The sequence below is a fragment of the Mus musculus genome, chromosome 6 (genome assembly GCF_000001635.26).
Source record: "Mus musculus strain C57BL/6J chromosome 6, GRCm38.p6 C57BL/6J".
Classification (NCBI taxonomy): Eukaryota; Metazoa; Chordata; class Mammalia; order Rodentia; family Muridae; genus Mus; species Mus musculus.
Window position 1 is genome coordinate 113556076 of NC_000072.6, and position 24895 is coordinate 113580970.

The 24895-nt window shown below is 44.2% G+C and overlaps 1 protein-coding gene and 1 long non-coding RNA gene across 6 annotated transcripts in view; both read left to right on the top strand.

Annotated features, from left to right (window-relative positions):
- Fancd2 (Fanconi anemia, complementation group D2) overlaps positions 1–24895 on the top strand; it is a 65381-nt gene that overhangs the window by 24436 nt on the left and 16050 nt on the right. For 4 of the 5 annotated variants that reach the window (XM_017321490.2, NM_001347350.1, NM_001033244.3 and 1 more), the window contains 17 exons: positions 188–298; positions 4011–4120; positions 5631–5691; positions 6298–6417; positions 7018–7091; positions 7370–7513; positions 8219–8319; positions 9082–9197; positions 10735–10843; positions 12133–12243; positions 12529–12641; positions 14798–14941; positions 16569–16685; positions 18012–18140; positions 18499–18617; positions 21290–21400; positions 22286–22416. In XM_017321490.2, the coding sequence (XP_017176979.1) occupies positions 188–298; positions 4011–4120; positions 5631–5691; positions 6298–6417; positions 7018–7091; positions 7370–7513; positions 8219–8319; positions 9082–9197; positions 10735–10843; positions 12133–12243; positions 12529–12641; positions 14798–14941; positions 16569–16685; positions 18012–18140; positions 18499–18617; positions 21290–21400; positions 22286–22416 (1921 nt within the window). The remainder of the gene's footprint in view (positions 1–187; positions 299–4010; positions 4121–5630; positions 5692–6297; positions 6418–7017; positions 7092–7369; positions 7514–8218; positions 8320–9081; positions 9198–10734; positions 10844–12132; positions 12244–12528; positions 12642–14797; positions 14942–16568; positions 16686–18011; positions 18141–18498; positions 18618–21289; positions 21401–22285; positions 22417–24895) is intronic. The other variant, XR_003956175.1, reaches the window with a different exon arrangement.
- Positions 19695–20938, top strand: Gm46971. Its single transcript, XR_001785351.1, has 2 exons — positions 19695–20124; positions 20558–20938. It is a non-coding gene; the product is annotated as a predicted gene, 46971 (long non-coding RNA).

The window sequence follows — 24895 nt, forward strand, 5'->3', positions numbered from 1 at the left end:
TGCAGCACGTATCATACATGCAGGCAAAACATTCACACATAAAATGAATATATCTAATTTTAAAAACATGAAAAATGTTTTAAAATTTAAATAGAGAAAAATTTAAATTTAAACAGAAGTATTTTAATTTAAATAGAGAAAAATATTAGCTAATTACCTCATTTTTGGACCTTTTTCCCCTTCATAGGGCATCTTAGATTATTTGGAAAATATGTCCCCTCAGCAAATACGAAAAATCTTCTGTATTCTCAGCACTCTTGCATTTAGCCAACAGCCCGGAACCAGCAACCATATCCAGGTAAGAGGACATGTATTGAGAAGGAATATTTTAAACCTCTTCATTTGAAATTTGCCAGACTAAGCCTGTGGAGTCGTAGAAACTACCTGGTCAATGTAGGGAGTTCCAGGACAGCTACAGCTACAAAATAAAGAAACCCTGTCTCAAACTCAAAATATCGGTAACATGATGCTGAGTGCCAGGCCAGCCTGGGCTACGTAGCCACATACATAGTTCCAGGTAGTTTACAGAAACTATCCAAGAAAGGCTATGGCAAGCAGGTGTGTTTCCTGGAGATGGCCCACTGTTCGCATGCCTGCAATAGGTGTACTCTAGAGAGGCATGGCCCCAGAAACCTTGTCTTCTGATATGCCTTTCCTGCCACTGTAACTTAGCCTAATGATTCCTGGCCATCAGCCTACCCTATAGGGCAAATCCCTGCAGCTCAATATGAAGATGAACTTTCATGAATTAGTGCTGTTTAGATGAATTAATGACTTTATAGCATTCTTGATTTGACGCAAATAATTTTAGGAAGAAAGTTTAAGGAGGAGATGGTGTTTAGCTAGGAGTTAGTTGTTTAGCCAGAAAGATGTAAGAAACTTAGAATCAAGAATAGAATGTGCCCCTTCCTCAGAATAATAAGTAAAGACAACATAATAAGCAATACAAGGAGCTTGCATAAATTGCACTAAAAAGAAAATAAACTTGGGACAGATTTGTGATCAAGAAAAAACATTCGGGCTGGTGAGATGGCTCAGTGGGTAAGAGCACCCGACTGCTCTTCTGAAGGTCCAGAGTTCAAATCCCAGCAACCACATGGTGGCTCACAACCATCTGTAACAAGATCTGACGCCCTCTTCTGGAGTGTCTGAAGACAGCTACAGTATACTTACATATAATAAATAAATAAATCTTTAAAAAAAAAAAAAAAGAAAAGAAAAAACATTCATTCTAGGTCAGGGTCAAGGGTGAAGCCGCAGGTGTGCACTGTGCTAAAGCAAGACCATGTGAAACTGTTGCTTTGAACTTACAGTGAGCTTATGGAATCTGCTTTGAACTTATTATTGACATCCTTCTGTAACTCCCTTTTGTGTAACATTTTATCTGTGAGGTAATTTTATAAAGAGCTTTTGTCTAAGAAGGTATAAAAAGGCTGAGAGAAAAAAATAAAGTGTGGCTGTTGGGGCTCTGCTGTCTGTCTGTATGTGTGTGTGTATGCATACATACATATGCAGGTATATGTGTAGGTATGCGTGTGCACTTGTGAACTCGATGAAACATGTGGTTGGGTCTGGCCAGTGTGTGTGTGTGTGTGTGTGTGTGTGTGTGTGTGTGTGCATGCATGACCTTCTCCCTATCCTTTTCTTTTTCACTGGCCACTCTTGCCAGCCTCAGATAAATAGTTTTATTCCATCAGTAGTGCTGACCATGTAAATTACCCATCACTGTCAGCCTTGACACAGTTGGATGCTATCAGCATGACCCCAATTGCCAACGCCATACTCCTTTGCTCCTCCCTGCCTTGATTTACCCTGTGGTGTCAAACCTGGTTTTGAACAAGACCCTGTCTAAATAATAAAATTAACAGCAGAGTCATGGATGTTCATGTCTTTAATCCCAGTACCCGGAAGCAGGTGGGTTTCTGTGAGTTTGAACCAGTTCAGTCGGACAGCAATTCCCAGCCTGCCAGTGAGACCCTGTCTCAAAATAAAAACAGCAAGGAAATCTTAGTCTGTTGGACTAAAGATGAGTCTGAGCCTGTGGTAGGCCAACCACGAGACTAAATAAGCCATGGTTTTCAGATTCTGCATGGCGTACTATGGCGATAGCGGATGTCTAAGCTGAACTCCTCCTCGTCTTGCTTTCTCCTGGAGTCACTAATCACTGAAGAAAGCTAACAAAGGACATAAAATATGAGCAAAGCTTACTGAATTGGGGTCGTAACTATCACCTCCTGTAGCTGTCGGGACACCTTGTGGCCCTAATTCATACTGGGCTGTGGCTTTGGGAATCCAGGGCCTTGTTTAATTTAAATGTTGTCGTAGCCAGGTGGTGCACACACATGAATAGAATTCGGTGTGTGGAGAGGTGTGCAGTGAACAGTCCCTGCTCTCTAGGCATCTGGCTGGCCTCCTCTGAGGCCATCGGTGCCCCAGTCTGGAGCATTTACAGATTTGTTGTTACATCCATTGGGCTTTTCTTTCTGGGGCTGTACCCTGTTTTCTCATTTAGCAGAGTATTTGCAAATTTTTTCGTATCAATAATACAAAGTTACTTCGTTATTTTGTTTTTGAATTGTGGCAAAATATATACAGAACTTACTATTTTAATTATTTTTAAGTATATCAGTGGCATGGAGAACATCCACAAATTGCAAGTATAATCACCATTCTTTTTCAGAATGGTGTTCATTCTGAACAGAAAAGTACCCAATATGGCAGTAATTCCACGCCACCCACTCCCTGGGGCCTCCTAGGTAAAGACATGTAGGCTCATGTTGTGATTGCTTGTCATCTTTTCTCAGTCAGTATTGTCAGTGTCACGGGTGTGTCAGACATTGTTTCTCATCGTAGCTGAATGACCACTTCATGTCCATCTCTCTCTCACTGTCCAAGGATGGCGGTGGGTTGTTTTTATTTACCCTCAGCTGTTGGACGATGCTGTTTGAGTGTTCATGTGCAGGTCCTGTCTGAGCCTCGCTCCCAGCTCTAGAGTTATAGCTAGAGATGGCATTGCTGAAGTATTAGACGTTCTGGGGTTTAACAGTTGAGGAGCCACCAACATTGTTCAGAACAGCTGCTCGGCACCTCATTCTTACTTGGAAAGCAGGGCATTTCCGGGTGCTGCAGTTTTGGTAAGGATTGCATTCAGTCCTTGAGCAATGCTATCATCTTTCAATATTAAGTTTCCAACCCAAGAACATAGGACATCTGCATTACTTAGTTCTTCTCAGCAGTATTTTCAGTATATAACTGAGGCTGGCTGCAAACTCAAGTTCTGTTTATAGAGTTATGCTCCATATCCAGCTTGCAGTGTTTTATAGATTTTACCATATAAATCTTTCTTTTTCTTTCTTTCTTCTTTCTTTTTCTAGGGGGGAGGGGTTGGTTTTTGGTGTTTGAAGACGGGATTTCTCTGTGTAGCCTTGGCTGTCCTTGAATTTGCTCTGTAGACCAGGTTGGCCTCAAACTTACAGAGATCCGCTTGCCTCTGCCTCCCAAGTGCTGAGATTAAAGGTATACACTACCACTGACCAACTTAAATTTAATTCTAAATGGTTTATTGTGGTCTGCCAAAATTTCATAGTGTGGCATAGTGGGTCTGTCAAAATTGCATGGTAACTTGCAGTCCAGTGTGAAAACCTGAGATTAATCGGCACTTCCTCATTTTGAAATGATATCATCTACTCCTAAAAATTGCCCTCTGCCCTGCACATAGCATACACCCCCAAAGTCAATATATTTAAGAATAGTTTATTGTATCTCATTATTCTAGCTACACCACCATTCCACAGTGATTCTCAAGTCCTAGAGCAGTTGCCATGACAACACTGAGAGCTGTTGTGGAACGTGTGCCTTGTTCTAGGAGCTTTGTATAATTGGTCTGTGGATTTCAGAACAACCATCTTCTGCGTGAGACTTAGAGAATGGGATTTGGCTCCAGCAGTGATTTGTCCTTTCGAGTCACTCCAGAACAGTCTCTCTGTTCTCACCTCATTATCGCATTGCAGGACGACATGCACCTGGTGATCCGGAAGCAGCTCTCTAGCACTGTGTTCAAGTACAAGCTCATTGGGATCATTGGTGCAGTCACCATGGCCGGCATCATGGCGGAAGACAGGTACTCACGCAGAGTCTGCCCCTGTGTCTCAGTCAGCTAGGCAGGGTGCTGCCTTACACACTTTATTTATTTATTTATTTTTTTGCACTTGATTTTCTCTTGTATTTCCTCAATTCATTTGGGGGTACAAGTCTACTTTGCAACTTGGGAGATCCCCATTCACCTTACACACTTTATATTTTAATAACGACATTAAAACTGCAGGAGAAGAAGTAAGCATATCTTGCTTCTTTCCCATGTTCTCTTCTAATCCTTTTTAGGATTTGTCTTTGTCATTTTTAATTATGTTTTTGTAAGCTGGTATATGCACATGAGTGCCAGTACCTGTGGAAGTCAGAGGTGCCGGTTACAGAGGTCAGAGGAGCTGGAGTTGCAGGCAGATGTCAGCTGCCTGATGTGGGTCTCGGGAATTGAACTCAGGTCCTCTGCAAGAGCATACTTTTAGTCCTTTCTCCAACTCAATCTTTTCCATTCTTGACTGTATATACCATGTACAATTTTTATAGAATTACATTATAATTTTTAATCATAATGTTGCCTGGAGGGACAGTGCTGGAAATTTTTCACAGAGGATAATCTTGGTCCTCCGGAAATTAATTTTTCTAGAATTTGCTTCTGACCTAAGCTCTCTGTAGCTGCACTTATTCTGTCTGGTGCTTCGTGTTTAGTAGCAATACATTTTCTGTGTGGATCCTCACTTACTCCTGGATGCCTGCCTCAGTCATAGCATCTGAAAAAGTATCAGAGCAGTGGTTCCATGAGAAGCCATTGTAAACTGACAGTGCAGTTTCTGCTTCTTGGAAATCACTTGCAGGAATTCTAAGAGCTCAGGAAACATTCTTAGAGTCAGCATAATAGCTAGAAGAAAGGAATCAGGGGAAATCTGAAGAGCCTTTTGTGTTCTGGTTAAGAATATATTTGCGATCCATACTGTCTGTCTGGAGTCCAGTCCTAGCTCCGTTCTTACCTAATACCCTTACCTAATACTCTGCCTCTGCCTTTGTACTTTTGCAACTGTAAAATGCTAATTGTACTTACGCTGTAGATTTATTAAGGGCATTCAGTGGCTAGGACAATGCCCAGAACACTCTACTTATTGATGTTTTCTTTAGCTGGGCACATGGAAAGAGACTCACCTAATGCCAGGAGTTCAAAGCTGCCTTGGGTAGCATGGTCAGACTATTGTCTCAGAAAAACAAAAGAGACTCTCCTATCATTACTCATTTAGTATGCCCTTCAAAATATGTATCAGTGGTCTGACTGATTTGCAAAAGCCTCAGAATTCCAGGGACAAAGGCAGAATGATCACTTGCACACAAGAATTTGACATAAGGCTGGTAACCTAGTGTGACTGTCTCAGAAAAAGAGGGACTAATCATGCTCACTATGCTGAACAACGTAAATACTCTTCCATGCCGTCATCAAACTCTACCTCTAGTTCTATCTGAAAGAAGACTGTTAGACTTATTATAAAATATTACAAGATTAAACTAAAATTTCTTGTTCATAGAAGTGTACCATCTAACTCATCCCAGAGGAGCGCCAATGTGAGCAGTGAGCAGCGCACACAGGTAGGTTTCTGTAGCGTGGTTAGATGTGTGCCATTGCTCGGGCTTACAGCTTCTCACTGTTGTTTTCCCAGGCAGTGGTGTGAGTTTTCTTTTCTTTCACAATGCTCGGATGGAACAGGGGCCTTGGGTGCACTACCACTGAGCTACGTCTGTGACTGGAGTATTTTGTGTATCTTGTTTCAAAAACACCTTCAACTATCTTGCTATGTAGCCCCAGGCCTGGAACTGACTATGTAGACCAGGCTGGCCATGAATTTTCTGGGATCCTCCTGTCTCTGCCTCCCAAGTGCCAGGATTATAGGCATGAGACACCATGCCCATCTTGTCCTGGTAACTCCTCAGAAGTTCATTCTAGGACACAGAGCAGTGTTATTCATTTTGCTTGTCTCTCCTCTCTCTTAATGTCCAAACCCAAGGGTGTCACTCCAGCTTTGGTTTTTGGCTTTGGATATTCTATATGCTTGGAAAGAGACAGACTAGAAAAGAGGCTCTGGAATGCCTCTCTTGACTTCTGGCAGTGAGACTTGAGAAAGAAACTACTACTGAGCGTGGAGATGAATTTAGAGTTGGCAGCCCAAAGGTCACAGCTCTTTCTATCTCTTCCAGGTGACTTCTTTGCTACAACTAGTTCATTCTTGCACTGAGCACTCTCCTTGGGCCTCTTCTCTGTATTATGATGAATTTGCCAACCTGATCCAAGAAAGGAAGTTGGCTCCAAAAACCTTGGTAAGGACAATGTCTTGTTTCGGGGGTGGCAGGTGGGAACCAGTTCTTGAGGCAGGTCTCACTGTATAGCTGGGTCTGACTAGAACTTTCATAAAGACTAGTCTGCCCTTGAACTAGCTGTAGTCCTCCTGCCTCTCCATTCCAGTTTTGGGATGACTGGTGTGAGCTGCCAAAACCCCATTCCAAGTGCCCCATTAAAGTGACAAAGCATCAGAGCTTCCTTGGGACACATTTTGTCTTTCTCGCTATTGTGGAGTACAACAGACCTTCCTGGGTGTCCCCAAATTCTAGCTGGAAGGCTGTTTCACCCTACCTAGTTTCTGGACTCTCCTGAGGCTCCTGTACTTAATAATGATTATAATGTTAAAGGCGAGAATGTTGTTGGTGATAGGCACCATTTGTTCGACAGCCCTATTCTGTGCCAAGCACCGAGTGAGGCACTTTTTGTGCATTATCTTCTTTCTTCACAGCATTGGAAGTCTGTTACTATTTCTGTTTTAGAAATGAGAAGCCTGTAGTTTAGAAAGGTTAGGGGCAGTTTATTCAGGGCTATATAGCAAATATGCCCCTCACAACCCTGTTCTTGTTTGTACCTGGAAGGAGTGGGTTGGGCAGACCATCTTCAATGATTTCCAAGATGCCTTTGTGGTAGACTTCTGTGCTGCTCCAGAGGGGTAAGTGCTGCCCACCTCAGCTGGCTCCACTGTGGAGGAAGCGGATACAAACTTCACATTACTTTTACCCTCAAGTCTGCCCACCATACCTCACCCGCCCCCCAGCCCCAACATCCTGTATCCCAGCTGTAGAGTTGCTATAAAGGTCCCCACCTGCTCTCTCTGTTTATAGCTTCTTCCTAAATTTGTTTTGCCTGAAGTTGGTTTGTTCTAGTGATTTCCAGCATGGCCTTGTTTTCCCCCGAGTGGGGACATCAGATTTTGGGTTCTCTTCACAGTGACTTTCCATTTCCTGTGAAAGCGCTCTATGGACTGGAAGAGTACAGCACTCAAGACGGCATTGTCATCAACCTCCTGCCGCTGTTCTATCAGGAATGTGCAAAAGATGCCAGTCGAGCGACATCACAAGAATCGAGCCAGAGGTGAGCTGTTTTCCATCTGTTGGTATTCTGAATGTTCATGGGGAAATTTTTTTTAATCTCTTAATATTAATGAATGAATGAACTATTTATTTAATGTGTGTGTGTGCGCACCCAAGTGCGTGTATCCGCACCACATGCATTCTAGAGCTCATGAAGGTTAGAAGAATGTGTTGGCTCCCTGGAACTAGGGTTATAGGTGGTTTGTGAGCCACCACATAGGCTTTGGAAACTGAACCTGGGTTCTCTTTTAGAGCGGTAAGCCCTCTTTACTCCTGAGCCATCTCTCCAACTGCATTTCATAGTTCTTTTAATGTACAGGGTCTTTGCAGCACAGTGATTCTTTCAGGAAAGGTTGCATCCAGAGCTGTTAGAAGGGCGCAGTCAGGCTCCTCTCTTTCTCTTGCTCCCTGGGATTGAGATTTGCATTGCCCATGAGAGTCAGCACACACTACCCTAGACTATTTGTCCTTTCGTTCTTTTCCTGAGCCTCCCTGGCTGCCCTGCCTCTCTTCCTCTCCTTCCCTCTCAAGCTTCACACCAGCTGCACACACCCTCTGCCTTCCTGAACTGTGATGCTCTCTACCTGCTGGGCAGCACTGAGCTCCCTGCTGTTTTTCTTTAATTACAAGAGTGAGTGCCTGTAGTTTTGGATTAATTTGACTGTGGTACTAAGTGTGGTTCCTGAGGTGGATTCTCCCTTCCCAGATCAATGTCTTCTTTGTGCCTGGCTTCCCATTTCCGGCTGCTGAGACTTTGCGTGGCAAGACAACATGATGGAAACTTGGATGAGATCGATGGTCTCTTAGGTATGCACACAGTTCTCCGAGACTTTGTGCTCTTTTGGTAAAAGCAGGCAAGGACCAGGCCTGCACCTTGGACGTGTAAGATGGAATTTCTCACCTCACGTGAAAATTACAGCAATAATGGCATGCCAGTCAAGTGAGCTTGTGTGGAGCCAGCATCTTCTTTGTAGTTGTTGATGAATGCTGGTTAATGGGCAGATTCTTTTATTATTTTTACCCACTTGTATGTACTTACTTTTTATTACTTAAATCTGGGAGGGGTACAGCATCATGACACAAATTTTGTGACCAATGGCCTTTGCAGGAAGACCGCTTAGGAATTTGGCATGAACTGTGTGTCTGTTTCCTGAATTACTCTGGTTTTGTTTGGCTTGCCTCCAGGAGTCACTGTGCTGTTTTTGATTTGTATACATAAGGTCATAGAGGAATTCAGTTTATCTTGGGCATAAACACCTTTAGTCTTAAGAAGAGCCATGTGCTTTCTTTGGTTCCAGGGACCCTGGTCTTAGCCAGCAAAAAGGGCCTTGCACCATAGCCTTCCAGACATACTTGCCTTTTAGAAGTCCTGTTCCATCAGGCTTCCAGGTGCCAAGATGGGGTAAAGAGTGTAGATGTATTCTTTTGACACCAAAGTGGAAGGCGTTTTGAAATAAAACAAAGCTTGACTCTCATAAGAGCTTAAGGGACAGGTCGGTAGCTGAGGAGCTAGGACCCGTGTTCTTCTGCCTTGAGCTAAATGTGGGTGGGACATTTGTTCTTTCTCAGATTGTCCCCTGTTCCTCCCTGACCTGGAACCTGGAGAGAAACTGGAGTCCATGTCTGCTAAAGACCGTTCGCTTATGTGTTCGCTCACATTCCTAACTTTCAACTGGTTCCGAGAGGTGAGCAGTTACTGCAATGTTTCACTATGTCTGTAGTTTCTCTCAAAAGAAAACTATTTCTTGGCTCCCATAAACGCCATAAACATCTCTCCGATGCACCAATGCCTGTGCTTCTCTGGCCGAAGCAGAGATCCCACCACTGCTGCCCATTGGTACCTGCTGCTGTCCCCGTCAGAGTACTTAGACCCTCACTGTAGAGCTGACTCGTCAGGCCCCCTGCACTCCCACTTCTGCAGACAGTGGCCTCTCTTCTGTGCTGGGAGTCCCACTCTGTTGCTACAGGCCCCTGCTTGCTTTTTGCTCGCAGGGAGAAATGGGTATAGTTTCCTTCCTTCGGAGTGTTTTTGAGGACGTCGGTCATGGCAGCGCCTCATTGCTGCCTCCCTGCGCTTTGGCTGTGTTGTACTTCACACTTATTCAGCTCCCACTTTATAGGTAAAGACGCAAAAGCTTAGAAAGGCTACCGACCCTGCCAAAGCATCGTGAGAAATAAATAGTAGACTAAGACTTGATCTGCTAACATACGCGCTCTCTGATATTCTGCCTAAGTGCATAGTGAGTGGTGAGTAGCAGAGGGGTAAAACTCAGGTGTCTTACGTCTGCCAGGGAGAACACTGCTACATGACAGTCTGCATTAGCTCTCCATCACTCAGTCATACTTTCCACCAGGATTGTAACAGGGTTTTCTTGTCAGTTTGTCCTTTAAACTTTATGGGACTAGAGTGGTAGCCAGTGGCCGAGGCTGCTTTGCTGCTCTTCTGGGCCAGAGTTTGGTTCCTACTGTTGGCATTGGAGGCTCAGCTGACAATCACTCCAACACCATGCTTTCCTGGTCTGTGAGGTCACCTATGTTCATGTGCACATGCAAACACACACACACACACACACACACACACACACACACACACACATACACACACACAAATTCAGATTTTCTCCTAAACTTTGACTTTCTGAATTTAGATGAATTTTTAGGTAGTTTTTAAACAAGTGCTCCATCTGTAACTCTTCTTTTCCCGAGAATGCTAGGACATAGACAGCTGCGGATTGTCAGCTACACAGTAATGCATGAAGCCTTAGCCTCTGTCCCCGTACCACATACCTGGGTGTGGTGACTCATACCTGTCTCTAGCTCCACCACCTTGGGAGGTTGAGACAGGTTGGTCAGGAGTCGTCCTCAGCCTCACATGGAGTTTAACGCCTGTCTGTTCTATGAGACTGTTCTTCTCGTGACGATTAGCACTGTGTATGAGCTACCATTTCACTTACAGATCTAGCTGCTGCACTGTATCTTTGTTTCTTTGAGACTGTCTCATTGGTTGGCCTACATCACCCTGTGTAGACTGGATTGGCCTCAGATTCATGGCAATGCCCCTCAGCATCCCCACTATTGGAATTTTATAGACAGAAACCACCACACCAGGCTCATAAGCTTTATATTAAAAGTTACCTAGTGTGGCGTAAGACCCTTTCATCCCTGGGGAAGTAAAGCGAGTGAGGTTAGTGTCCACACATGAAGAGAAGTTGTGCTTTGCAGGTTGTGAATGCCTTCTGCCAACAAACATCTCCTGAGATGAAGGGCAAGGTTCTTAGTCGGCTAAAGGACCTTGTAGAACTTCAGGGAATCCTAGAGAAGTACTTGGCAGGTAAGAAGGGCCATGCTGCAAGCCTCGGTGTCCTGCTGAGGAGATGAGCAGTCACATACATTTATCTACCTATCTACCTATCTATCTATCTATCTATCTATCTATCTATCTATCTATCTATCTATCTATCTATCTGTTTATTTATTTATGTATTTATTTATAGACAGGGTGTCTCTGAAGCCCTGGCTGTCTAGAACTCACTTTGTAGACTTGGCTGGCCTCTAACTCACAGAGATCTGCCTGCCTCCAGGACCAGGTACCCTTTTCTTCTTAAATATAGCCATGAACCAGCAGTAAAGATAAAGGCCTTTTCATTCCTCTGACCATTAACTTAACTGGTTGTTTTAAAATGTTTGTTTAGCCGGGCAGTGGTGGCGCATGCCTTTAATTCCAGCACTTGGGAGGCAGAGGCAGGCAAATTTCTTAGTTCCAGGCCAGCCTGGTCTACAGAGTGAGTTCCAGGACAACCAGTGCTATACAGAGAAACCCTGTCTCAAAAAACCAAAAAAACAAAACAACAACAACAAAATGCTAGTTTATGGGGCCGAGGAGGTGGCTCAGCAGTTAGGAGCACTGGCTGCTCTTCTAGAGGAGTTTCATCCCAAGTACCCATGTAGCAGCTCACAACTGTCTGCAACTCCACCCCCACAGTATGCAGTACCATTTTCTGGCCTCTCGGAGTACCAAGCATGCACATGGCACACAGATATATGCTCAGGCAAAATACTCATACACATTAATAAATTTTTTTTAATGCTAGCTTAGGGCTGAGTGTGTGTTAAACTTCTCATCTCAGCACATTGTATGCAGAGGCAGGTGATCTCTATGTGTTCACTACCAGCCAGGGCTCAGTGTGAGATCCTGTCCTAGAGAGACAGATAGACAGACACAAAAACAAAGAAGCCAAAAATGCCAGTTTCATTCTGTAGCGAAAATAAGAAGCTTTCCTGAGGCTCTCATCTTAAATAATGGAATATAAAACAGAAAGATGTGTGACCATATGCCAATATCTTTGGATTTTTAAGTGATATTTCAGCTTCTTTTTGCTTGGTTGGTTATTTCATGTCCTTATTGAAAATAACTTTGTATTAATTAATCATTATCAGTCACTATAATATAGAATTTCTCTAAGCTCTGCATTTTGCTGTGCCCAAACCACATCAGGTGAATCACTGGAGCGTAGGCATCACAGGCTTCGCTGCTGCGGGTGGTGATTTTGAAGACCTGTTTCTGGGGGTTTGGGTATTTGGATCACTGTGGTTGGGTTCAGTCCTCCTACTCTGTTTCAGTCATCCCAGACTATGTTCCGCCTTTCGCAAGCGTTGACTTGGACACTTTAGATATGATGCCTAGGAGCAGTTCTGCTGTTGCAGCAAAAAACAGAAACAAGGGAAAGACGGGTGAGTATATTCCTTTCCTGTCCTCATCTGCGCCACACTGAATTAACCTCACGGGTTATACGTATCATAGCATTCGTATTTGAAAAGATAGAGGGCTGGTGGCACAGTTGGTTGGTGAGTGGTGACTAGCAAGATCTGCTGTCAAACTTTTCTTTAGAAAGGTTTCTTTATGGGCAATGCTGTGTAGCTTGAATCATAAAACTTTTCCTCCTCCTTTCTTGCAGGGCCCTATTTGGCAACATGTGCTTGTTAATTACTTGAGTCATTTCTCTCTTTGCAACATAGGGGGAAAGAAACAAAAAGCTGATAGCAACAAAGCATCCTGTTCGGACACACTTCTAACAGAAGACACTTCAGAGTGTGACATGGCGCCATCTGGGAGAAGCCACGTAGACAAGGTATTGGAGTGTGTGACAAAGGTTTATGACTGCTCAGTGAGAATGAGGCTAGCCTTATACTCTGCACGCTTTTAAGAGAAAAAAATGGGAAGGGAGGCAAATGACGTCTCCTGGGCCTCAGGATGACCCTCGAGTAACAGTTCTTACTGATCTCTAAACTCTTGGTTGTTGTTTCCCACTAGAAACTAGTACGGTCCCTTAGGCAGAGGCAACCTCGGTTGACAAATTGCTCAGATCAGATTGGCCTGCAGCTGTTTTGTGAGAAATTGTCTTAATTGATGACTGATGGGTCCACTATGAGTGGCACCATCCCTAGGCAAGTGTGCTGGGCCCTTTAAGGAAGCTAGTTGAGTGTGATAGGAAGCAAGCCAGAGAGCAAGCCAGCAAGAGTGCTCCTCTGAGGCCTCTGCTTCAGTTCCTGCCCTGATTTTTCTCAATGATGGAGAATGGCCTGGAGACCCACAGCCAAGTGAGCCCTTTTCTCCCCAAGTTAATTTGATCAGGGTGTTTGATCATAGCCACAGAAGTCAAAGAACAGTCCTTACTGCTGCTGTGTGGGTGGCGCTTTTTCTCTATCTTCTGTAGACTTTACCCCTGTGTTTTACTCCCCTGTACTACTTTGGACTCTGTTATAATAGTTATCTCATTGAATCTTAGGATACACTGTCCCCTGCCTTAGGTTTTTCAGACAGGGTCTCACTGGGTAGCAGAGCCTGACCTCAGACTCATGATCCTTCTGTCTTAGTGTCTTTTGTGTTGGGACTGCAGTCATGAACTTCCACGCCCAGGGTGGCATTCTTTTATATATACTGCTTTTGGCTTTCCCCCTTTTTACCCCAGACCATAAACTTAGTGACCTAGATGTTGTGCATGCCTATAATCTCAGCATTTGGGAGGATGGCAGGAAGATGATCATGCATTTGAGGCTGGCTAAGCTATATGCAAGACCTTGTCTCAAAACAAAACAAAACCAAAACAAAACAAAATATAGTTAGCAAGATGATTCAAGCAGCAGAGGCAACGGCTGGCAGGCCTGAGACCTGACTTCAGTGTTGAGAACGCACATGGTAGACAGAGAGCCAGTTCCCACGTGGGCTGTGGGGGGCACACAGAGAGAATAAATAAAATGTAACAGAAACTATAAAGCCACAAAGGCATAGCAACTGAGTGACCACGCGGTGACTGAGTGGCCACGCGGTGAATGGTTTTGAAGCGCTTACTATGGTTTCTGGTAGTCGATGAGTTGCTGCCCTGTGGCATTCACAGAGGAAGTGCCATGTTTGAGAAGTTTCCTGGATGCGTGGATGTCAGTTTGTTTTACACCTACCATGCATTCTTTTAATTCGTTATGTGTAGCTCCACTAACATCCTAAAAGTCCAAGGTTGGTGCTAATGTTCATAGCTATATTAATTCACTAGGCAGTTTATAAACAGAGAGGGTAAGTGAAAGACTTGCTCACAGACATACTATGTGCACTTGAGCTAAGGCTTGAAATCAGATTGTCCTAGCCTTTAAGATCACAGCTTTCTGGACACTCCACACGCTTTTATTTACCTAATAGTTCATCCGTAAGTAGAAGCACCCAACAGTGTTGGTGTAAACTGCTACACTACATCTAGTGCTGTGGCTTGGCAGTGATTGGACAATTGGGTGAAAGGAATGAGGTGATAGAAGGAAATTAGAATGTTTTTACCAAACATGAATGTGTATTGGACTTTAGAATGTTAATTAAAATTAGATTTGAGGGGCTGAGGACATGTGGTTAAGAGGACTTACTGCTCTTCCAGAGGATAGGATTTCAGTTTCCAGCACCCGTGTTTAGTAACTCCCCTGTAATGCCAGCTTGAGCAGGATCCAGTGCCTCTGCACTCACAAGTGCACACACACAGTTTTAAAATAATATCAGATTAAAATTTTGGGTTTTTTTTTTTTTTTTTTTTTTTTTTTTGAGACAGGGTTTCTCTGTAGCCCTGGCTGTCCTGGAACTCACTCTGTAGACCAGGCTGGCCTCGAACTCAGAAATCCTCTGCCTCCCGAGTGCTGGGATTAAAGGCATGCGCCACCAAGCCCAACAAAATATTTTTTTAATTAGGCTAATATCTGAGACTTTAGTTCTATTGAGTTGTTCTTTTGTATGCCCGTCCTCTTCCTCCAGGAGTCCACAGGGAAGGAAGGAAAGACGTTTGTGTCACTGCAGAATTACCGCGCTTTTTTCCGAGAGCTGGACATTGAGGTCTTCTCTATTCTACATTCTGGACTTGTGACCAAGTTCATCTTAGACACTGAAATGCACACTGAAGTAAGTGACAGTCTGGGGTCCCAGAACCTAACCTTTTAGGAAGGTCCTCGTTCTGTTCATGTTCCAAGAACACAGATATTTCAAGCCTTTGGGCCCCGTGTCATGGTGACTTTAAGGCCAGCACTCGGGAGGCAGAGGAAAGCAGATACAAGACCAGCCTGGTCTACAGAGTAAGTTCAAGGACAGTCGGGGCTAACACAGAGACTTTGCCTCAACAAAGAATGGATTTGAAAGATGGGACTGTTGTTGTCGAGTGGAGAGCAGTGGGAGCTGTTTGTGAGAGGGATGACAGACAGGACGAAGGGGCCACAGTGAAGGGAAGGATGGTTTCTGACCGCAGAGGCCTCCGTATGAATTCTGAGTGAGCAGTCATCCTTATCACCCTGGTTGTTCACAGGTCACAGGTGTTCTCAGTGTGTCAGGTTATGAATCACAGTACTGGTGACATGATCCTTCCCTACAGGTTACCAGGTAAAAGCACTGAGTGAACTTAGATGGCGGAGGACTATTGAGGCATAGAGAAGTCAGTATTGTCTTTCCATTTTCATGACCTTTGTTCAGCACTGAACAGATAATTCTAGATGCCATGTTTGTGTTGACTACTCACCTAGACCTGGCCGTGCAGTCGCATGCGCAGTTTGCTGCTTCCCTTCAGCTGGTCAAGTGAACAGGAGGTGGAGATGACTGCCCAAAACTGTATTAATATCTGAACTTCAGTAAGAGTGTTCATTCTTGGGGGCTGGCGAGATGGCTCAGTGGTTAAGAGCACTGACTGCTCTTCCGAAGGTCCTGAGTTCAAATCCCAGTAACCACATGGTAGCTCACAACCATCTGTAATGAGATCTGACGCCCTCTTCTGGTGTGTCTGAAGACAGCTACAGTGTACTTACATATAATAATAAATAAATCTTTAAAAAAAAGAGTGTTCATTCTAATAAAGTTGAGAATAGAGAATATTTTCACAGAGAAGGTGACCTTTGATAAGGATTTTCACTAGAGAAGGAAATTTCCGCAGACTAAGATATTTAAAATGGAATTGATTTTTTAACTAATAGTTGGAAAAATGTAGGCATTTTTAGAATGGAATCAGTAGTGTCTGTATGTATGTGTGTGTGTGTGTGTATGTGTGTGTGAGTGTGTGTGTATGTGTGTGTGAGTGTGTGTGTATGTGTGTGTGTGTGTGTGTGCTTTTCTTTAATTTTTTGAAGTTTTTCTTCATCAATCTGCTCATAGAAGAGTCCATAAAAGTGTATTGAATGAGCAGTGCAGGTGGGACATTTCCCCCATTCCGTCTCTTGCTGTGCTCTTACCGAATGATTCGCCACAGTGAGCAGGAGTGAAGAGGTGGAACGAAATATGCCCTGCAGAAACTGGGGAGAGGACTGGGTGGGGAAGCGCTTAGAGTACCTGCCACCTTTTACATGGGTCTGGGGTCTACACCCCACACGTTCTGCCTGTGTGGCAAGTGCTTTGTCCACTGAACCTTTGTTCTAGCCCTCATTTCCTCTTTTTTAAATTAAAAGTCCAATTCAGTCCTTCACCCAATGGGAGAGACGAGCATCAAATACACTGAAGATAACTATAAGTAGGACATGATTGAAGTTGTTCTCCACATTCCACACCTCAGGCTACAGAGGTCGTACAGCTGGGGCCTGCTGAGCTGCTCTTCTTGCTGGAAGATCTTTCCCAGAAGCTAGAGAATATGCTGACTGCTCCTTTTGCCAAGAGAATCTGCTGCTTTAAGGTAAGTAGTGGCGCGAGCATAGGCCTAGGCTTCCCAGGAAACTTGGAAACAAGCGGGTGTCGGCTGAGAGTAACGTGGTGCTATGTTTGATTTACTAGGTAACACAGTGGCATTCCTGCATAGTTGCCTTGCCCTGTATAGACTGGGCTGTAGCCTAACATACTAAAAGTCCAGGCTGGATCCCTCACACCAAGTGTGTGTGTGTGTGTGTCTGTGTGTATTTCTCAAAAAAAAATTGAAGAGATCCTAATACAATAAATTTATTTCTAAGTGTCCTAAACATAGAGACATAGAAAGTACAAAAGTGCTGAGCATATGGGGAAGGACTTGGACACTGCAGATGGTAGCACATGCGAGTGTGTGTGTGTGTGTGTGTGTGTGTGTGTGTGTGTGTGTATGTGTGTGTTGTTTGTTCTGTATGCATGCGCCCAAATTCATTAGTTATGATGGTCTGTACTTTTGGCGTTTTGAGACAGTCTCTCAGAGCCAAGGCTAGACTTGAGCTCACTATGCAGCTGAAAATTGCCTTAAAGTTCTGATCTTCCTATCACCGTCTCCCTTCTGAGATTAAAGGCATATATCTCTGCCTGGTCAGAAGAGGGTGTCAGATCTCCTGGAACTAGAATTACAGACAGTTGTGAGCACCCTGTGGGTGCTAAGAAACAAACCAGGTCCTCTTCAGCAGCAGCAAGTGCTCTTACCTGCTGAGCCTTCTCTCCAGCCCCGTGTCTGTACTTTTTTTTTTTTTTTTTTGGAGACAGGGTTTCTCTGTGTAGCCCTGGCTGTCCTGGAACTCACTCTGTAGACCAGGCTGGCCTCAAACTCAGAAATCCGCCTGCCTCTGCCTCCCGAGTGCTGGGATTAAAGGCGTGCGCCACCACACCCAGCTGTGTCTGTACTTTTTAATCAGACCCTGTTCTAACTCTACAGTATCCATCCTCTCAGGTATTTAAAACTAAAGGAAGATTTTTTTCTTTTGCTATCGTGTTTACTTCATTGTTATAATATCATCTTAACTAAGTTAGGAAAGTAAATCACCTCTGTTGCCGACTCCCACCTAGAGTCACAACTGTGGGGTTTGATTTATTTATTTGTTATGTATACAGTGTTCTGCCTGCATGTATGCCTGCAGGCCAGAAGAGGACATCAGATCCCATCACAGGTGGTTATGAGCCACCCTGTGGTTGCTGAGAATTGAACTCAGTGCTCTTAACCGCTGAGACATCTCTCCAGCCATCCCCCCTCCCCAACTTTGAACTCTTAGCTAATGATTAATTGAAATAATTTATCCATTTTTTTCTCTTATAACTCTGAAATTTATTGTAGAATAAAGGAAGGCAGAATATTGGCTTCTCACATCTTCATCAGAGATCTGTCCAGGACATTGTGCACTGTGTGGTTCAGCTGCTAACCCCGATGTGTAACCATCTGGAGAACATTCACAACTTCTTTCAGGTGAGAAGACTGAGAGACCGTGTGAGCACGGGCAGGCAAGCTGTGGTGGGCAGAGCATGGGAAGAGGCCAGAGGAGGAGAATTACACCTTCTGCGTGAGAGGTCAGGAGAGCAGGCAGACGGGGTAGTACAAATGTACGAACGACCTCATAGCTTGAACGTGGTCTTCAGGGTGGCTGGACAAGCAGGCCTTGGGACTTTTAGGAAGAGAGAGGACAAAAAGAAAAGAATTGTTAACTTACAGGCAGGCTTGTGTTTGTGGGTCTGTCAATAACTGCCAAGAGTCCCTTAACTGAGGAGGACTGAGGGGGAGTGAGAGCACTTGCACAGCAACTGGACTAAACCGCTTTTCTATTTAGTGCTTAGGTGCTGAGCATCTCAGTGCAGATGACAAGGCGAGAGCGACAGCTCAGGAGCAGCACACCATGGCCTGCTGCTACCAGAAGCTGCTGCAGGTCTTGCACGCGCTCTTTGCGTGGTGAGTGTGGGGAGGTGGTGTCGTGGGAGTGTGTGCAATGAGTGCGTGCTTGCATTCACTTCTGAGTATTCCCGAAGGGAAGAAGGGAAGGAAATGGATACAGCCCTTCCTGGGTGCTTTCTTCTTTTCTATTTTCTTGTAAGCCCACTGACTCTTACAGAGCCACTGTTACTGAGCAGTTTGAAAAATTAGGGGCTCACTGATTAGCTAACAGAACAAATCTGAAGTCTCTTTATGTGGTTAAAAGTGAGCACACTGTGAACTGGAATATTGGGGATACCATGGAAGCTATAGCATTTGGTGAGGCTTTTAAACAGGATCTCATAGATGTGCCTTGAACACGCGCTGCGAGTGTGGCTCATCACCCTTCCCCTACTTCCTGAGTACTAGCATTACAGACCTGGGCCTCTAGACCTGCTTCTGGGGATGAAACCTAGAGCTTCATGCGGGATAGGCAAGCACTCTACCAACTGAGCTACATCCACGCCCTTGATCGGCCTTTAAAGAATCAGTGGTCCTTTTATTTTGCTTCTTACATTTTAAAAATTATGTATATCTCTGTCTGTGCCCTCAGAGTTTAGAAGTGGGCATTGGATCTTCCGGAGCTGGAGTTGCAGGTGGTTGTGAACAGCCTGATGAGGGTGCTAGGAACCAAACTCAGTTTGTCTGCAAGAGCAGAGCATGCTCTTAGCTGCTGAGCCTTCTCTTCAACCTGGTTCTTAAAATAAGGATAGAAATATAACACAATCTGTTTTTGTTTTTTTTTGTTTTTTTTGTTTTTTTTTTTTAAAGATTTATTTATTGGTTATATGTAAGTACACTGTAGCTGTTCTCAGACACTCCAGAAGAGGGAGTCAGATCTCGTTACGGATGGTTGTGAGCCACCATGTGGTTGCTGGGATTTGAACTCCGGACCTTCGGAAGAGCAGTCGGGTGCTCTTACCCACTGAGCCATCTCACCAGCCCTGTTTTTGTTTTTATTTTTTAAAATTTTTTATTATTACTATTTTTTTTTCGGTTTTTTCGAGATAGGGTTTCTCTGTATAGCCCTGGCTGTCCTGGAATTCACTCTGTAGACCAGGCTGGCCTTGAACTCAGAAATCCCCCTGCCTCTGCCTCCCGAGTGCTGGGATTAAAGGCGTGTGCCATTACCGGGCCACAATCTGTTTTTATATTGTAGTGTGTGTGTGTGTGTGTGTGTGTGTGTGAACACTAACATGTTCTCCTTCCACCAAGTGGATCCAGGGATCAGAGCCGAGTTGTGTCAGGCTTGGCAGCAAGGGCCTTCACCTGCTGAGCACTCCATTGAACCCCAGGAGTTGGGTTTAGTGACATAAAGAGTTGGAGGCATAGCATGGGTGAAAGGAGAAATAAAGGCATTTCCCTGAGTATTGCTGTTCCTCAGCCATGCCTTATCCCATCTGTCCTCTTCCAACAGGTTTTCTGGAGAATTTTACTCAAGCTTAAACTTATGCTAAATCTTCTCTTTTGAGCCATGAGCAAGATTGTATCCATCTGCCTACTCAACACCCCCTTGGATGTGATTGACACCTCAGACTCATCACATCCAGTTCTGCGCATAATCTCACTGTTCCTCCGGCTTCGCCTCGCATGAAAATGCCATCATCACTCTTGTTCGCCAAAACGAGGAGTTATTCTTTTGGCTCCATCTTTCTACTCTTTCCCACATGTAACCCTAAATTCTATTGATTGCATTATCTAACTAGACATCTCTGTCTACTTCCAGCCTTCCACCGTATCTGACCTAGTTTCACAGTTGGTCTCTGTCCATCTCGGTTGTGATGGCTGACAGCTGCTAGGCTTTCCTGACTCTGACCCTTTGGCCTGCCTTTTCCCACCTCCTGTTGTCTGGCGTCTGTCTTGCACCCAGTCTCACAGCTGGACTGAGTTATTCAGCATCCTACTTAACTGTAACCCAGAACCCTTCAGATACACGCATCCTTCTACAGGACCCCTGGCTACTTGATCCATACCCTCCAACTGAGTCTCTTCAGCTTCTCTAACCTTACTAGGTAACCCTCTTTCCTGGCCCTCAGCTCCCTTCTAACACTCTGCCATTCTCTCCTGGTCTAGCTTTCACACATTTTGTTAAAATTGCGCGTTAAATTTTCTTCCTTGTTAGACTTATAACATTCTCCACATGGCAGGTGCTAGTCATTTTTATATTTTCAGTACTTAAAAAGCAATGCCTGATGATAGATTTGCATTGACAGTTCATCAAGGCGTGTTCTTTAATGGTACACACACACACACACACACACACACACACGAGCAGGCACAGGCACATAGAATGGATGAAAGGAAAAGGAAGATGTTGGTAGGAAGGATGCAGGGGTCAGATTATGTAGACTCTTGAAAGGCAGGCAGAAGATTTTAACTGTATATGTGAGCACACTCTAACTATCTTCAGACACACCAGAAGAGGGCATCAGATCCCATTACTGATGGTTATGAGTCACTATATAGTTGCTGGGAATTGAGCTCAGGACCTCTGGAAGAGCAGTCAGTACTCTCAACTGCTGAGCCATCTCTCCAGCCCCCATTAACATTTTTAAATTATTTTTTAGTTTTTAGTATTTGCTTTGTCCTCAGTTGGTACCCGAGTGATCCTCCTGAGACAGGCTGACCCACTGCTTTCAACTTTGCTTTAGGAAGGGATTTACTCACCAATCAAAGCACCGCCTCCTGCACTCAGCCCTTGAGGTCCTCTCGAACCGACTAAAGCAGATGGAACAGGACCAGCCCTTGGAGGAACTGGTCAGGTGGGTCTGAACATCCTAGGATGTCCTTAAGAAATCCTCGAACTGGATTGGCAGAATATTTTTGGAAAACATTCACTCTCTCAGAAAAAAATCTATACTATGTTGACATCCCCTTACCATGTTTTTTCATGTTTTAAAGGTTTTTTGTTTGTTTGTTTGTTTTGGGGGGGGTGGTTGAGACTGGGTCTCATTATGTAACTGTTAGCCTGGAACTCATGATGTAAACTTGGCTGTCCTCAGTCCTTAAACTCACAGAGATCCACCTGCCTCTGTCTCCAAAGTGCTGGAATTAATGGCATACAATACCATACTCAGCCCTATTTCTTATATTATGTTTTATTTGTGTGTGTGTCCATGTCCTCTGGAAAAGAAGCAAGTGTCTTAACTGCTCAGCCATTTTTCTAGCCCCTCATTTTGAATTTTTTGAAACAGGCCATGGTACATATCCTTGTCTGGCCCCAAATGCAGCTTTCTCCTGCCTCAGCCTTCAACTTACTTACTTCAACTTACTGTTATGAGTCCAGACACGAGCCACCACTCCCACTCCCTAAAACTCAGCTGACACTAGATTATCTGAGGACCTCTCAGTCTTCTCTCAGGGAGACTCTGTAGGGAGCAACTAGTTGACACTAATTGCCAGTCCTATCCCATCCTGTCACATCCCATTCCATATTATCCTGTCGAGTTCCAGGCCAGCTTATTCTTTATGAGGTCTTCCTCACCCCACCCCATAACAGCCCAAAATAGCAAATAATTTTGTCCATGTAGCTTTTGTCTACCCAGCTTTCTTTATAAAGAGACAACTTAGGCAGCTTGTGTGCATGTGAAAACATCTTTAATGCATGTGATGCTATGCGGGTTCTTTTGTTTCTTGCTTCTTTACAGCCAGAGCTTCAGTTACTTGCAGAACTTCCACCATAGTGTTCCCAGTTTCCAGTGTGGTCTCTACCTTCTCAGACTTCTGATGGCCCTTCTGGAGAAGTCTGCAGTACCTAACCAGAAGAAAGAAAAACTTGGTGATGAGCCTTGATCCCTTTTTCGGGGGAAGGGGAATATGTGAATAGGATTGATGTCTTACATTTGCAAAATTTGTGTTTTCTTAGAATTTTGAGCATTTTTACATGTAAATCCCACAAAATCACAAGCGTGCCTTCTTGCTCCACCAAGGAGACCATGTTTACAGAGCAGGCTATGACACAGCTTAGTGTACCTGTGGTTAGATTAATTGACTGGACAGTTTTCTTTTTTTGTTTGTTTGTTTTTTGTTTTTGTTTGTTCAGTTTTTTTTAATTAATAAGATGTATATATTTTGTTTTTATTTTATGTGTATAAGTGTTTTGTGTATATGTATGCCATACATGTTGGAGACCAAAAGTAGGCATTTGATCCACTATAACTGGAGTTACATTTATGAGTCGCCCAATGAATGCTGGGAAAAACCAAGTTCTCTGGAAAACCAGCAAGTGCTCTTAATCATTGAGCCATCTGTCCAGCCCCAAGTTGTTGTCGTCTTCTTCTTCTTCTTCTTCTTCTTCTTCTTCTTCTTCTTCTTCTTCTTCTTCTTCTTCTCCTTCTCCTTCTCCTTCTCCTTCTCCTTCTCCTTCTCCTTCTCCTTCTCCTTCTCCTCCTCCTCCTCCTCCTCCTCCTCCTCCTCCTCCTCCTCCACCTTTCTCCTTCCCCTTCCCCTTCTTCCCCTCCTTCTTACCCCCTCCCCCTCCCCCTCCCCTTCCCCTTCCCCCTTCCTCCTCCTCCTCCTCCTTCTTCTTTTGTACTAGGAATTAAACCCAAACTATTCTAAACTATTGAGCTCTGCCCTCCATCCTTAGTAATTTTCTGTTTAATATTTTTTTAATCTTTCACCTTTTTCTTTTAAGGTTTCTTATCTATTTATGGTCAGTGTGGAACTCTGTGTAGACCAGGCTAAGCTTGGCCTTGTAGCAATCCTACCTCTTCTTACTCCCAAGTACTAGAATCATCCCCTGCATAAGTCTTCCTAATCGGCTTCCTCCTTGTCTTAGCTACTTAGCTACTTATGCACTTTTCTAATGCTGGGAGGGTTGCAGGACCAAGACAGCTTATAGAAGAGTTTATCAGGCTTGCACTTTCAGAGGCTTGGGATCCATGGCTATCATAATGGGAAGCACGGCAGCGGGCAGACAGATGTGGCACACACTGGAGCAGTAGTTGAGAGCTCACACATTGATCCACAGATAGGCCACCAAGAAAGCTACCTGGGCATATGGCATGGGCTTGGAAACCTCCATGCCCACAAGTGACACACCTCTTCCAACAAGGCCACACTCTCTAATCCTTCCCAAACAGTTCACCAGCTGTGAACCAAATATTTAATAATATGAGCCTGTGGGGGGCTGTTCTCATATGCTAGGTATACACACACACACACACACACACACACACACACACACACACACACACACCATGAAGTGGATAAAAGTAGAAGAAAAAGAAATCACAAGCATCAAGGAAATGAGTGCTGGCCTTTTCAAAGCATGTGTGCATTGTTCCATTTTCATGCTTATCCACTGAGATATTCATATTCTCTCTCTCTCTCCAAACTTCTCTCCCCATCTCTGAGATCATCTTACTATGTAGCTAAGTTGGCTTTGAACTCCACATCTTCCTGCCTTGGGCTTTCCAGTTCTGAGAGTACAGATCATGTGTCACCTGTCACCCTTCTCTAGGGATCTGGAACTTGTGACCTTTTTCTTTATCCTTTAGCGTGAGAGCTCTTAAAATGCAAAATCACTAACTATCTTTCTCAGTTTTGGTACAACAAAAAGCAAGATTAATGTGTGAAAGAAATCTTTCCTATATTTATATTAATAAAGTAGGATTTTGGTCTTAAACAGGACCTTCAGGACAGGGTAAGTAAATAGGGTTTACTTAAGTCTTAGACACATGGTTTCACTTATGGCAGTTGAGTTAATGGAACAAGAACAAATTGACTTTCTAAATGATTGACTGCTAGGCCAGGGCTGGTACTGTCTGCCTATAATCCCATTACCCAGGAGACTGAAGGAGAATTGTGAGTTTGAGGCTAGCCTATGCTACCCAGTGAAATGCTCTCATTTTTGTTTTTTTGTAGTAACAGTCTCTTGAAGCCTGGGTTGGCTCAGATTTGCTGTCTGTGCTAAAGATGCACCCAAACTTCTGAGCCTCCCTTTCCTAAGCTCCTCTATCTTCTACGTGCTGGTATTGTAGGCATGGGTCACCGTGCCTGGTTTTATATGGTGCTGGGCAAAGAACCCAGAGTTTTCTGCAAACTAGACAAGCACCCACATGAAACACTGTCCTAAAAACAAAAGTGCTTGTTAGGGCTGAGATGGCTCAACGGTTAAGAATGTTTACTGCTCTCATTGGGGACCTGAATTCAATTCCCAACATTACTGCAGACAACTAACAACTGCGTGCAGTTCCATCTTCAGAGGCTCCAGGCCTCTGCTGGCCTCTGAAGGCCCCACAGTCAGATGCACA